The sequence below is a fragment of the Cervus canadensis genome, chromosome 5 (genome assembly GCF_019320065.1).
Source record: "Cervus canadensis isolate Bull #8, Minnesota chromosome 5, ASM1932006v1, whole genome shotgun sequence".
NCBI lineage: Eukaryota > Metazoa > Chordata > Mammalia > Artiodactyla > Cervidae > Cervus > Cervus canadensis.
In genome coordinates, this window is record NC_057390.1 from 58,593,953 (window position 1) to 58,606,819 (window position 12,867).

Sequence of the window (12,867 nt, forward strand, 5' to 3'; positions counted from 1 at the left end):
GCAACTAAGACCAGATGCGGGCAAATATATTTTTTTAACTAATATACGGTAAACACCACCAAAATTGTACAATTAACATTTTATTATATGGGTACTTTCTCACATTACTGTATTTGCTTTGAAAGTGAAAGTCGCTCAGTCATGCCTGACTCTCTGCAATCCCATGGACTGTTGCCTGCCAGGCTCCTCTGTCCATGGAATTCTCCAGGCAAGAATACTGCAGTGGATAGCCATGCCCTTCTCCAGGGGATCTTCCCGACCCAGGGATCGAACTCCATCCAGTCTTCCACGCTACCATCTGATGGTAGGTTCTCTACCATCTGAGCCACCAGGGAAGCCCCATATTTGCCTTATTTAGATTTTTATGGGCTAACTATTCATCTTTCTACACTTCCGTCAATCCACCTTGTATTTTTAATGCATTTCAAAGTTTCTGGCATAAGTATGTTTCATCCCTAAATACTTTAGCATACCTATCACTAACTAGAGTTTAGTAATTTTTACAGATGTTTTTAGAAAAAAAATTACAAATATGAAATGCACAAATCTCGTATCATTTGCAGATTTTTACAAATTCTTATACCTCTGTAAGGCAAACTCCTATCAAGATATAGACCATTACTGTCACCCAAAAAGTTCCTTCATGCTCATTCCCAATTAATCCCCACCTAGAGGGAGCCACTTTTAGTCATTTCCACACCCCACCCCCAGCCCCCCCACCCCAAGATTAAATGTACAGGTAATTTTTAAAATTCAAAACAAAGAGCCATCAGGCTGAAGAATCAAAAAAAGACTTCATGTGGATGGACAGGTGTGCAGATACACAATAAAGTAAATAAAGCAAAATGCTTAACAAGTGTAGAAATTAGATAGGTACTATACAGGTGTGAATAGATGAAAGTCACTCGGTCATGTCTGATTCTTTGCGACCCTGTGGACTGTAGCCCACCAGGCTCCTCTGTCTATGGAATTCTCCAAGCAAGAATACTGAAGAGGGCTGCCATTCCCTTCTCCAGGGGATCTTCCCAACCCAGGGATCAAACCCAAGTCTCCTGCATTGCAAGCAGATTCTTTACCATCTGAGCCACCAAGGAAGCCCCAGCTATATAGGTGTGCCAGTTATCAATCTGTTATCTCTCAGCATCAAATCTACCTTTCTTTGCCCCACTTTATGACAATGGAACTAGAGTTCTAAAGGCTTCTCCTTCACCAGCTTTAGAGAGGGCCACGGGGTGACCCCACCACGTCACCAAGTGCGCTGCTGTGCCAAGTAACTCAGCTGTACCTGACTCTCTGCAGCCCCATGGACTACAGCCCACCAGGCAGCTCTGTCCAAGTAATTTTCCAGGCAAGAATACTGGTGTAAGTTGTCATTTTCCTACTCCAGGGGACCTTCCCAACCTGGGGATCGAACCTGTGTCTCTTGAGTCTCCTGTACTGGCAGGCGGATTCTATGCCACTATGCCACCTAGCAGCAGAGAAATACTTCCCTTCTGGATTCTGGTTCTCTATTATTATTATTAATTAGAGTGAAGGCCCAAAAGCACTGATGAGGAGACAGGTTCCAGCCGTGGCCTCACGCTCTGTAGCCACGGTAGGTATGCCCTTTTTGAAGAGGCTTGCATCCAAGCTCTGGGAAGGACTCTCTCCCAGTCTTTCTTCCTTGTCCAAGTAGTAAGAGCTGCTCTTTTGCAACTGCTACTTCTGAGACCTTTAAACTCTGAGCTCTCTTACCTCTTTTAATAGTTAACCACCTCTCCTTATTCTGGTTAACAATTCGTCATATTAAATTTTTAAATAACCAGTATAGTTCTCTCTCCTGACTGAACTCAGAATACTGTCAAGGATACTCACTGTACAGCTTTTCTGCATGTTTGAAAATGTTGGGGGAGGGAGGAAGCAGGGAGATATATTTTAAAAGACAGGGAAAATGTTAATGATTATTGAAGCTGCATGATGGACTGAAAAATTACATTGTCTCTTCATTTTGCTTATGTTTGTAACTTTTTGTGATAGTTTTTAAGTGGTGGGGCGTGGGGGAAGCTTCATATACACCAAAGCATTGGAGAGAGTCTGGCAGAATGGATTTTAACAGGCAGATATAGAGTCTGAGAGTCCAGGTGAGGAAAAGCACACTAAAAGTAGAGGCAGAATACTGTAGGACTTGTTTGTTGCTTGTTTGAGCAACAGCAAGTAAGCTGGCTAAAGTAAAGGTGTACAATGCAAATGAGTATCTTTGCTGAGATCTTTTTTCCTCGTCTTTAACTTTCACTTCAGTGTTAGTTCTTCATATTCAATTGCTTTTTCCCCCCTACTCTCCTGTCCCTCCCCATACTTCTACTTACTCTCCAAAATCTAGCTCTCACCCACTCTTCCACACCCCTTATTAACCATAAATTGATCCATTTAGAGTCTTTTCATACATCTTAATTTTTTTAAACAATGAGTGTAATTATTAAATATCTATTTTGGACATATTTATGAGAAAATGTAATTATGCTTGTGCTTATATAGCACTTTACATGTAAAGTCATTAGCAGTGACACAAGACATGTTTTTTTTTTTTTTTTTTGATCAAGTGGGCATCACATTACTGTCAAAATTTATTGTAAAATACATGCAGTTAAACTCTCCAAAATAAAAGTATACTCCTTTGAAAATTTTTTTAGTGTGCTAATCATGGCACAAGTCCTTTTACTCTTTTCAGGCAGCAACATTCTAAGAATCCATCGTGTTCTAGTTGCTATGTGAAGAGAAAAATGAACCCTATATTTAAGGAACTTGGTTTTAAAATACAAATGAGAACACAAGTGAGAACTGTTCTTTGTGGGAAGAAAGCAAATGTATTCTTGTAGGCTTTGGCATGAAGAAAGATACCAGAGGTGAATGCCACAAAAGCAGCTCAACTTGAAGCAGGTGATTTAGTGATCAGAACAAAACAAGATTAACTAGGAAAAACTTCCATAAAGAGATGCTATACAGAGTAACATATCCTTTTCATGCTGATTATCTTAACAAGGAAAAACTTCCATAAAGAGATGCTGTACAGAGTAACATATCCTTTTCATGCTGATTATCTTAACAAGGTTTAATACATGTGATTATTTTTCAGTCTTCTGAGTTTAAACAGTTCAGGTAGCCATAAGGTCTGAAAACAGACAAATACACATGAGCAGTTTACTCCTCTTCTGATATGTTCAGTGCTCCTCACTAGCAGTTCGCGGTTCAGTGAGCAAATCTGCAGTGAACAGCATGCACTACCAAAGGGCACCCCCGTCAGTCCCCGTACATTCACTTATAACGCACTGTCCCAGACGATTCAGGTCTAATTCTCACTGTCCCAGACGATTTAGGTCTAATTCTCACTGAATAAGTGTGCACCTTTTCTCCTTTGCCTTTTGCTTCTCTTCTTTTCTCAGCTATTTGTAAGGCCTCCTCAGACAACCATTTCACCTTCTTGCATTTCTTTTCCTTGGGGATGGTCTTGATTATCACCTCCTGTACAATGTCACGAACCTCTGTCCCTCGTTCTTCAGGCACTCTATCAGATCTAATCCATCGAATCTATTTGTCACTGCCACTGTATAAGCATAAGGGATTTGATTTCGGTCATACCTGGATGCCCTAGTGGTTTTCCCTACTTTCTTTAAGTCTGAATTTTGCAATAAGGAGTTCATGATCTGAGCCACAGTCAGCCCCTGGTCTTGTTTTTGCTGACCGTATAGAGCTTCTCCACCTTTGCCTGCAAAAAGTATAATCAATCTAATTTCAGTATTGACCATCTGGCCCTATTCATGTGTAGGGTCAACTCTTGTGTTGTTGGAAAATGGTGTTCACTATAACCAGTGCATTCTCTTGGCAAAACTCTGTTAGCCTTTGTCCTGCTTCATTTCGTACTCCAAAGCCTAACTTGTCTATTACTCCTGGTATCTCGTAACCTCCTACTTTTGCATTCCAGTCCCCTATGATGAAAAGGACATCTTTTTTTGGTGTCAGTTTTAGAAGGTCTTATATGTCTTCATGGAACCATTCAACTTCAGCTTCTTCAGCATTGGTGGTTGGGGCGTAGATTTGGATTACTGATATTGTAATGAATTTTGATATTGAATGGTTTGTCTTGGAAACGAACAGAGATCATTTTGTCATGTTTGAGACTGCACCCAAGTACTGTATTTCAGGCTCTTTTGTTGACTATGAGAGCTACTTCATTTCTTCTAAGGGATTCTTGTCCACAGTAGTAGATATAATGGTCGTCTGAATTAAATTAGCCCACTACAGTCCATTTTAGTTCATTGATTCCTAAAATGCGATGTTCACTCTTGCCATCTCCTGTTTGACCACTTCCAACTTACCTTGATTCATGGACCTAACATTCCAGGTTCCTATGCAATACTGTTCTTTACAGCATCGGACTTTACTTTCACCACCAGACACATCCACAGCTGGGCATTGTTTCTGTTTTGGCTCAGCCTCTTCATTCCTTCTGGAGCTATTTCTCCGCTCTTCTCCAGTAGCATATTGGGCACCTACCAACCTGGGGATTTCATCTTTCTGTGCCATATCTTTTTGCCTTTTCATACTGTTCATGGGGTTCTCAAGGCAAGAATGCTGAAGTGGTTTGTCATTCCCTTTTCCAATGGAACACGTTTAGCATATCCTAGAAGTAGTAATCAAGGGAGCTCAATGTACTAGAAATACTATGTAGTCTCTATTTCTAGACTTTGTGGTCACTGGTATTTTTTATAAGATTCACCTACTGTCAGTCTTATAAACATTTTTGCCATTTATATTATACCAAGAAAAAAATGAATACTAAAAATGAGATAATGGGGGGAAAAAAACAGATTTCTTTTGCTTCCAAATAATTCTACACCAGAACATTTTGCTGAAGTGATTTTAATCTATAGATGAACAACTCTTTAAATGATACTCAGAACACATTACGAACTTGGTTTTAAATTAGATTTGAGTCTAGAACAGGACTCACTCACAGTGATTCCAGAACACAATGTGGAAGTGCAACAGTTAGGTGATGACTTCTTAATTGTTCAAGGGGATAAAGATCTTCAAATATGGATGGAAATTAATCTCTAAGAGTTATTCTCCTTTATAGACTACAATATTATTGTCAGTTTCATATACTTTTACTTTATAAAGAACTCCCATAGGAAGACATTTCTGGAGGTTTTCCCAGATATATACGGCTACATTTTCTGTTGTGCTTACAATGTCTGCAAAATATGGCACATCTAGATCCAGATTCTTATGATCAAGGGGCTTCATAATCGCCTCCTCCATACACTCCTTGAGGTCCGTCAAATTCATGACCATTTCTGTAACAGGATCAATCTCTCCATGTACTGTCACCACAACTTTATAATTGTGCCCATGGCCATTTGGGTTGTTGCACTTCCCAAATAATTTCAAGTTTTCCTCATTACTAAGAGATTTGCTGTGCAGGCGGTGGGTCGCGCTGAAGGAGACGAGGCGGGACACTCGCGCCCGCCGGCGAGGGCCCGACCCTGCCCCGTTCATGGCTCTGCAAGCCCCCGGCCCGCCCGCCGCCAGCCTGGGATGGGCGGAGCCAAGACATGTTTTCATAATCTCTAGTTAGTAGGAGATAAGAGAAAATATTAATATATTATTTTTATTATTATTGAATAACTTATGACTTTTTATGATTATAAAATACATCTGTACACACAAGAGTGAGTATGTGTGTCAACACATTATCTCCAGGAAGGAGTTCATAATATTCTTTGTTTAGCTGAGTAGTGAATTGAACAAACAATAAAATTAATACTCTCCACCCACCAATACATTTAAAGCACCCTTATGCTATTCCCCAGTGACATCTCTCTCTCTCCTTCCTTAAGGATGACAAAAATCACAAAATTTGACTTCAAAAAGCATTTTTGTTTAAGCCAAATTGAAAATATTATAAAGTATAAAACCAGCTATACATGTAATAAGAACTCATAATAAAGGTAACATAATATAGAGCACATATACTATGTAAATAAAACATATATCATGATTCATAAAAAGCACATATGCATATGCACCTGTTGCACACATTAAAATGTACAAACACCCCAACTGAGTTCCTTTCTCTGTTAACCTTCATTATCCGCAAGGTCTGAACCAAGTGGCACATGCTCTTCTATCTACCTAAAATGCGACGGGACACAGGCGTCTTGCTGTACCTCACTGTGCACACTGTTTGCTGAACCCACAGTAGGCACGGCGCGAGCCAAGAGGCTGGAAGAAGCAGCGAGGAGCTGTAGGAACTGCATCTCCTGGCTGACACAGCGGCTGCAGCAGCAGTCATAACCTAAACTTCTCTCCTGGCTGACACAGAAGCAGACTTAACATAACCATAATGGAGCCCACAAGGGCTTTCCAGATGGAGCTTAGGCATGCTTACAGAACAAAAGAAGCCCATGGCCAAGAGAGTACCTCGTGAGGCGCATGCACAGTGCTATAAGTGATCTCAGCTGTTACATAATCATTATTTACAAAATGTGGGAAGAGAGACATCCTGAATACTGCCATCTTGGCTAATTTGCTCTTTCCCTATAACAGGTATTCCAGAACAGTAGACAGCAGAAGACAGATGTTGTCTGCGTCCCTCAGGCAATGACTATGCTTTCCTATCCCCTCTTGATGATGCCAGCTTGCAGGTGCTAGGTTTCACTCATGACCTAGGACAATGCATTGTTTCTAAACTTTGCACACCAAAACTGTTAATGTTAGTTCTTCCAGAAAAAATCAGCAACGATTAAGACAAGAACTGGGTTTCTCTCTTGCCTCGCACAGGACTCCTCCTGTGTAGTCAGAATCACCGATAGTGATGCCCTCCATAGGGTATACACACGGGCAGAAGAAATGCCTCCACAAAGATATGCTACAGCTGCTCCTGCTCTGGAAGATACCTTGCTAATCCACTAAGTTTTGGAAGCCATGCAGCAGAACTTTGGGTGATAACAAAAACATACTATTCTGTCACCTGTGGCTACTGAGCACTTGAAATGTACCTGGTGTGACTGAGAAAATGTTTTTAAATTAATTTTACATTCACATATAGTTGACAAACGATATTATGTTAGTTTCAGGTGTACTACATAGTGACTTGATATTTGCATACCTGGTGAAATGATCCTGATGAGCCTAGTAACCATCTGTCTCCATACAAAGGTATTACAGTATTACTGGCAATATCCTTAATGTTGTGTATTACATCCCATGGTTTACCTATTATATAACTAGAGAGCTGCACATTTTAATCCCCTACACGTATTTTATCCACCTGTCTATCCCCTCCCTTCTGGAAACTACCTGTTTGTTCTCTGTTTCATTTGTTTTGCTGTTTAGATTTCATGTATAAGTGAGAGTATGTGGCATTTGTCCTTCTCTGACTTATGGACTGAGTATAATACTCTCAAGATTGATCCATATTGACAGAATTGTCAAGACTTATCTTTTTATGGCTAAGTATTATTCATATATCACATCTTCTTTTCCCATTAGTCTGCCACTAGATCCTTAGGTCGCTTTCATATCTTGGCTACTGTAAATAATGCTGCAATGAACAAAGGAGGGCATATATCTTTTTGAATTAGTATTTCTGTTTTCTTTAGGTAAACGCCCAGAAGTGAAACTGCTGGATCATATGGCAGCTCTACTTTTATTTTATAAAGAACCTCAATGCTGTTTTCCATAGGAGCTGCACCTATTTACAATCCCACCAAGACAGCTTAGCAACATTTTTTAGTTAAGTCCCCTCATGCAAGTGAAACAAAAGAAAAATAAACAAATGAGACTACATCAACTGAAAAGCTTTTGCACAGCAAAGGAAACCATCAACACAAAAAGGCAGCCTAGCAAAAGTGAGAAGAAATTTGCAAATGTATGTACAATAAAGAGTTAATATCAAAAATATACAAAAACTCATATAACTCAACTTAAAAAACCAAAATAACTAAATTAAAAATGGACCAAGGACCTGAATTGAAATTTTTCCAAAGATGTACAGATGGCCAAAAGACACATGAAAAGATGCTTAATTATCAAGGAAACACAAATTGAAACCACAATGGGATACAAATTCACACCTGTCCAAAAGGTTATTATCAAGAAAACAACTAATAACAAGTGTTGGTGAGGATACAGAAAAAGGGAATGCTTGGGCACCAATTTTATTTAATTTTTAATTAATTTGAATGTAATAGCCAAATAGCAACACAATTCCAGGCTTAGTTTGTTAAAAATCAGAGCCTTAGAACACGTATGTTTCAGTCAGTTCAGTCACTCGGTCGTGTCAGACTCTTTGTGACCCCATGCACTACAGCACGCCAGGTTTCCCTGTCCATCACCACCTCCTGGAGCTTGTTCAAATTCATATCCATCGAGTCAGTGATACCATCCAACCATCTCATCCTCTGTCATCCCCTTCTCTTGCCTTCAATCTTGACCAGCATCAGGGTCTTTTCCAACAAGTCAGTTTTTTGCATTAGGCGGCCAAAGTTCTGGAGTTTCAGCTTCAACATCAGTCCTTCCAAAGAATATTCAGGACTGATTTCCTTTAGGATTGACTGGTTAGATCTCTTGCAGTCCAAGGGACTCTCAAGGGTCTTCTCCAATACCACAGTTCAAAAGCATCAATTCTTTGGCGCTCAGTTTTCTTTATAGTCCAATTCTCACATCCATACATGACTACTGGAAAAACCATAGCTTTCACTAGACGTACCTTTGTTGGCAAAGTAATGTCTCTGCTTTTTAATACGATGTCTAGGTTGGTCACAGCTTTTCTTCGAAGGAGCAAGTGTCTTTTAATTTTATGACTGCAGTCACCTTCTGCAGTAATTTTGGAGCCACCCAAAATAAAGTCTCTAACTGTTTCCATTGTTTCCCCATCTATTTCTCATGACGTGATGGGACCAGATGCCATGATCTTAGCTTTCTGAATGTTGAGGTTTAAGCCAACTTTTTCACTCTCCTCTTTCACTTTCATCAAGAGGCTCTTTAGTTCTTCTTCACTTTCTGCCATAAGGGTGGTGTCATCTGAGTATCTGAGGTTATTGATATTTCTCCCAGCAATCTTGATTCCAGCTTGTGCTTCTTCCAGCCCAGCATTTCTCATGATGTACTCTGCATATAAGTTAAATAAGTAGGGTGACAATATACAGTCTTGACGTACTCCTTTCCCATTTTGGAACCAGTCTATTGTTCCATGTCCAGTTGCTTCCTGACCTGCATACAGATTTCTCAGGAGCAGGTCAGGTGGTCTGGTATTCCCATCTCTTTCAGAATTTCCCAGTTTATTGTGATTCACACAAAGGCTTTGGCATAGTCAATAAAGCAGAAATTGATGTTTTTCTGAACTTTCTTGCTTTTTCAATGACCCAACAGATTTTGGCTATTTGATCTCTGGTTCCTCTGCTCTTTCTAAATCCAGCTTGAACATCTGAAGAATCATGGTTCAAGTACTGTTGAAGCCTGGCTTGGAGAATTTTGAGCATTACTTTGCTGGCATGTGAAATGAGTGCAATTGTGCAGTAGTATGAACATTCCTTGACGTTGTTTTTCTTTGGAATTGGAATGAAGACTGACCTTTTCCAGTCCTGTGGTCACTGCTGAATTTTCCAAATTTGCTAGCATATTGAGTGCAGCACTTTCACAGCATCATCTTTCAGGATTTGAAATAGCTCAAATGGAATTCTATCACCTCCACTAGCTTTGTTCGTAGTGATGCTTCCTAAGGCCCACTTGACTTCACATTCTAGGATGTCTGGCTCTAGCTGAGTGATCACACCATCATGGTTATCTGGGTCATAAAGGTCTTTTTGTACAGTTCTTCTGTGTATTCTTGCCACCTCTTCTTAATATCTTCTATTCTGTTAGGTCCATACCATTTTTGTCCTTTATTATGCCCATCTTTGCATGAAATGCTCCCTTGGTATCTCTAATCTTCTGAAGAGATCTCTAGTCTTTCCCATTCTATTGTTTTCCTCTATTTCTTTGCATTGATCACTGAGGAAGGCTTTCTTATCTCTCCTTGCTATACTTTGGAACTCTGCATTCAAATGGATATATCTTTTCTTTTCTTCTTTGCCTTTAGCTTCTCTTCTTTTCTCAGCTATTTGTAAGGCCTCTTCAGACAGCCATTTTTCCTTTTTGCATTTCTTTTTCTTGGGGATGATCTTGATCACTGCCTCCTGTATAATGTCACGAACCTTCATCCACAGTTCTTCAGGCACTCTGTCTATCAGATCTAGTCCCTTAAATCCATTTCTCACTTCCACTGTATAATCGTAAGGGATTTGATTTAGGTCATACCTCAATCGTCTAGTGGTTTCCCCTATGTTCTTCAATTTAAGTCTGAATTTGGCAATAAAGTAAGGTCATGATCTGAGCCACTGTCAGCTCCCGGTCTTGTTTTTGCTGACTGCATAGAGCTTCTCCATCTTTGGCTGCAAAGAATATAATCAATCTGACTTCAGTATATACAGTCCGGTCATGTCCATGTATAGAGTCTTCTCTTCTGTTGTTGTAATAGGGTGTTTGTTATGACCAGTGGGTTTTCTTGGCAAAACTGTTAGCCTTTGCCCTCCTTCACATTTTGTACTCCAAGGTCAAATTTGCCTGTTACTCCAGCTGTTTCTTGACTTCCTACTTTTGCATTCCAGTCCCCTATAATGAAGAGAACATCTTTTTTGGATATTAGTTCTAGAAGGTCTTGTAGGTCTTCATGTTTGCAAGATGTTAAATGCCAAAACACTACCTGCAATGCTGCAAATGTGGTTCCACCTCCTCTACCCTAGCTGCCTGGAATAAACATCTGTTTGTTCTTATTCAGACAGCACCTCTTTTGTGAAACTGTGGCAACCCAGATTTACTAACCTGCTACCTAACTACTACTAACCAGGTCACACCATGATGCCATTATTGGTTTACACATCTGTGTTCCCTGCTAAACTGGGAGCTCTAAAAAGGCAGCAACTGTGTATTACTTATATCTGGATCCCTAGTGCCTAACAGAATGCCACACCCTAAAATTCTTGCTCTATGCTCTCCTGGCCAGTTTATTACAGCAGTTTTCATCTAACCAATCCATATTCTCCACTACTCTTATTTGAAACCTCATAATCCCATTCATAACCGACATCTTAGAACTGGGGAAATTATAGGTCATATTATTAATATCTGTACCAAAGGATGTAGTGTTTTACTTCTACATACAATTGCTCAGTAGAAAACACTGTAGAATAGTGAAAACTATGCACATTAGAAACTCAAGTTCTCTAAAGACAAATAACAAGGCAGCGGACACTGAGGTCTGGAATTCAGGACTAGACACAAACTTGAGAATGTCTAACACAGAGGTGGCATTTTGAAACTAGCAATTCATGAATTAGATCACTAAGGAATTAAGTGCAGACAGAATACAGGTACTCCAAGGTTAAGAGATTAGAGGCAGAGAAAGAACTCGCAAAGAACACTGAGAAGGAGCAACCAATGACAGAGGAAAACCAGGAGATAGTTGTCTGAAAAACAGGTGAATAGTTACTTAAGAAAGAGAGTCATTAAGCTATGATAAACACTATTGATAGCTCAAATTAGAAAATAAGATTGTATTTCTTTTCCATAACAGCAAACCCTCCAAAACTGAGGAAAGAAAAACTGAAACATACCACTTGCATTCAATTACCAATAAAGGCCAAAGATACCTCTTGGCCTTTAATTAGCAATGCAACCAAAAGTTACACCAATGTTATCTAATATAGATATTTCATTTATTTCACACACATGCTATTCTAAAGCATTACATCTTAATACCACATGCAACAAGCTTTCAGAGAGCACAACAATTTTCTTGGGCAGCATTAATTTCAAACGAAAATCTCGTTAAGTTGTTTTACCAGCTGAGACCCCTAATTAACAATCAGAGTCTCCCATTCAGCTGCCACGCGTTCCTTAGAAATGCAGGTTTTGCATAATTTAAAGCTCAAGATGGTTTAAAGAACATCCGGTTTACAAAATAGAACGGACAAAAGTATCAACATTCCCAGAGGACTTAAGAGAAAAAGTTAGACTGTGCACACCAGTAAGGGACGGGCTCATTTCCCACAAAGCAGAAGCTCAATATTTTTCACGTATCTTGAAAAAAAGCTGTATCTTACAGCAGGGACATGACACGAACTTCAGGGCCCTCCACAATACCTTCCCCCTAACAGTGCGCGGAGAGAGGTACTGGTGAGCAGAAGAGCTGTACCTGTGTCCATAAAGGCAATGCGGGACGGCGCACAACCGCAAACCAGACTCTACGGTCTAGCCTCGGGCTGGGACTCACCTGTCTCCTGAGTGTGGAAGATGCGCAGCCCCCAGCCGCCTCTGAGAGGGCGTCCCCGCAAACCCCTCACTACGTCACGGGACACTAGGAGAGCGCGAGTCCTCTAATTAGAGAAGAAGGACCCTGGAGGACGCGGAACTTTCGCTGCGTCCTTTCGGCCTCGGAGCTGCCGCACCACGCATCCCTTAAGAACTCTTCAGCGGCTCCAGCGTGCGCGCGCTCTCCCGCCTCGTCTCTTAGCAACCTGCGAAGCCGTCCAGTCTTCCCGACTAGTCACATTCCTCCCGCCCCTGCAGATTGTGAAGAGTTTTTAAAAAGATTTTATTTCCGGGTCGACCCAGCTTTACGCAGCGGAAGACCTCTTTACCTCCCAAGTTTACCCTTGCGGGGAGGATAAAGTCTCCGTAGCAGTGGGGAGGGTGTTGTAGCTAAGGGGTCCGTCTCTCCTCCCTCGAATTACACGCGCCTCCCCTCCCGCCAATTGCTGGGCGCCATCCGGCAGGTCCTTTTCCCTG

At 40.7% G+C, this 12,867-nt stretch overlaps 2 protein-coding genes across 7 annotated transcripts in view; both read right to left on the bottom strand.

The window, feature by feature from the left end:
- The window catches only part of LOC122441822 (WD repeat containing planar cell polarity effector), a 269,354-nt gene extending 256,515 nt beyond the window's left edge, over positions 1 to 12,839 (bottom strand). For 5 of the 6 annotated variants that reach the window (XM_043468868.1, XM_043468869.1, XM_043468867.1 and 2 more), the window contains exon 1: positions 12,353 to 12,696. The gene's annotated coding sequence lies outside the window, so the exon portion shown is untranslated. Of the gene's footprint in view, positions 1 to 12,352; positions 12,697 to 12,732 lie in introns of those variants that run through there. The other variant, XM_043468866.1, reaches the window with a different exon arrangement.
- Positions 4,881 to 5,561, bottom strand: LOC122441826 (6-pyruvoyl tetrahydrobiopterin synthase-like). The gene has a single exon (XM_043468873.1). It carries the CDS (start codon positions 5,533 to 5,535, stop codon positions 5,098 to 5,100), a length of 438 nt encoding a protein of 145 aa, XP_043324808.1. The 5' UTR covers positions 5,536 to 5,561; the 3' UTR covers positions 4,881 to 5,097.
- Positions 12,840 to 12,867: the final 28 nt, after the last annotated feature.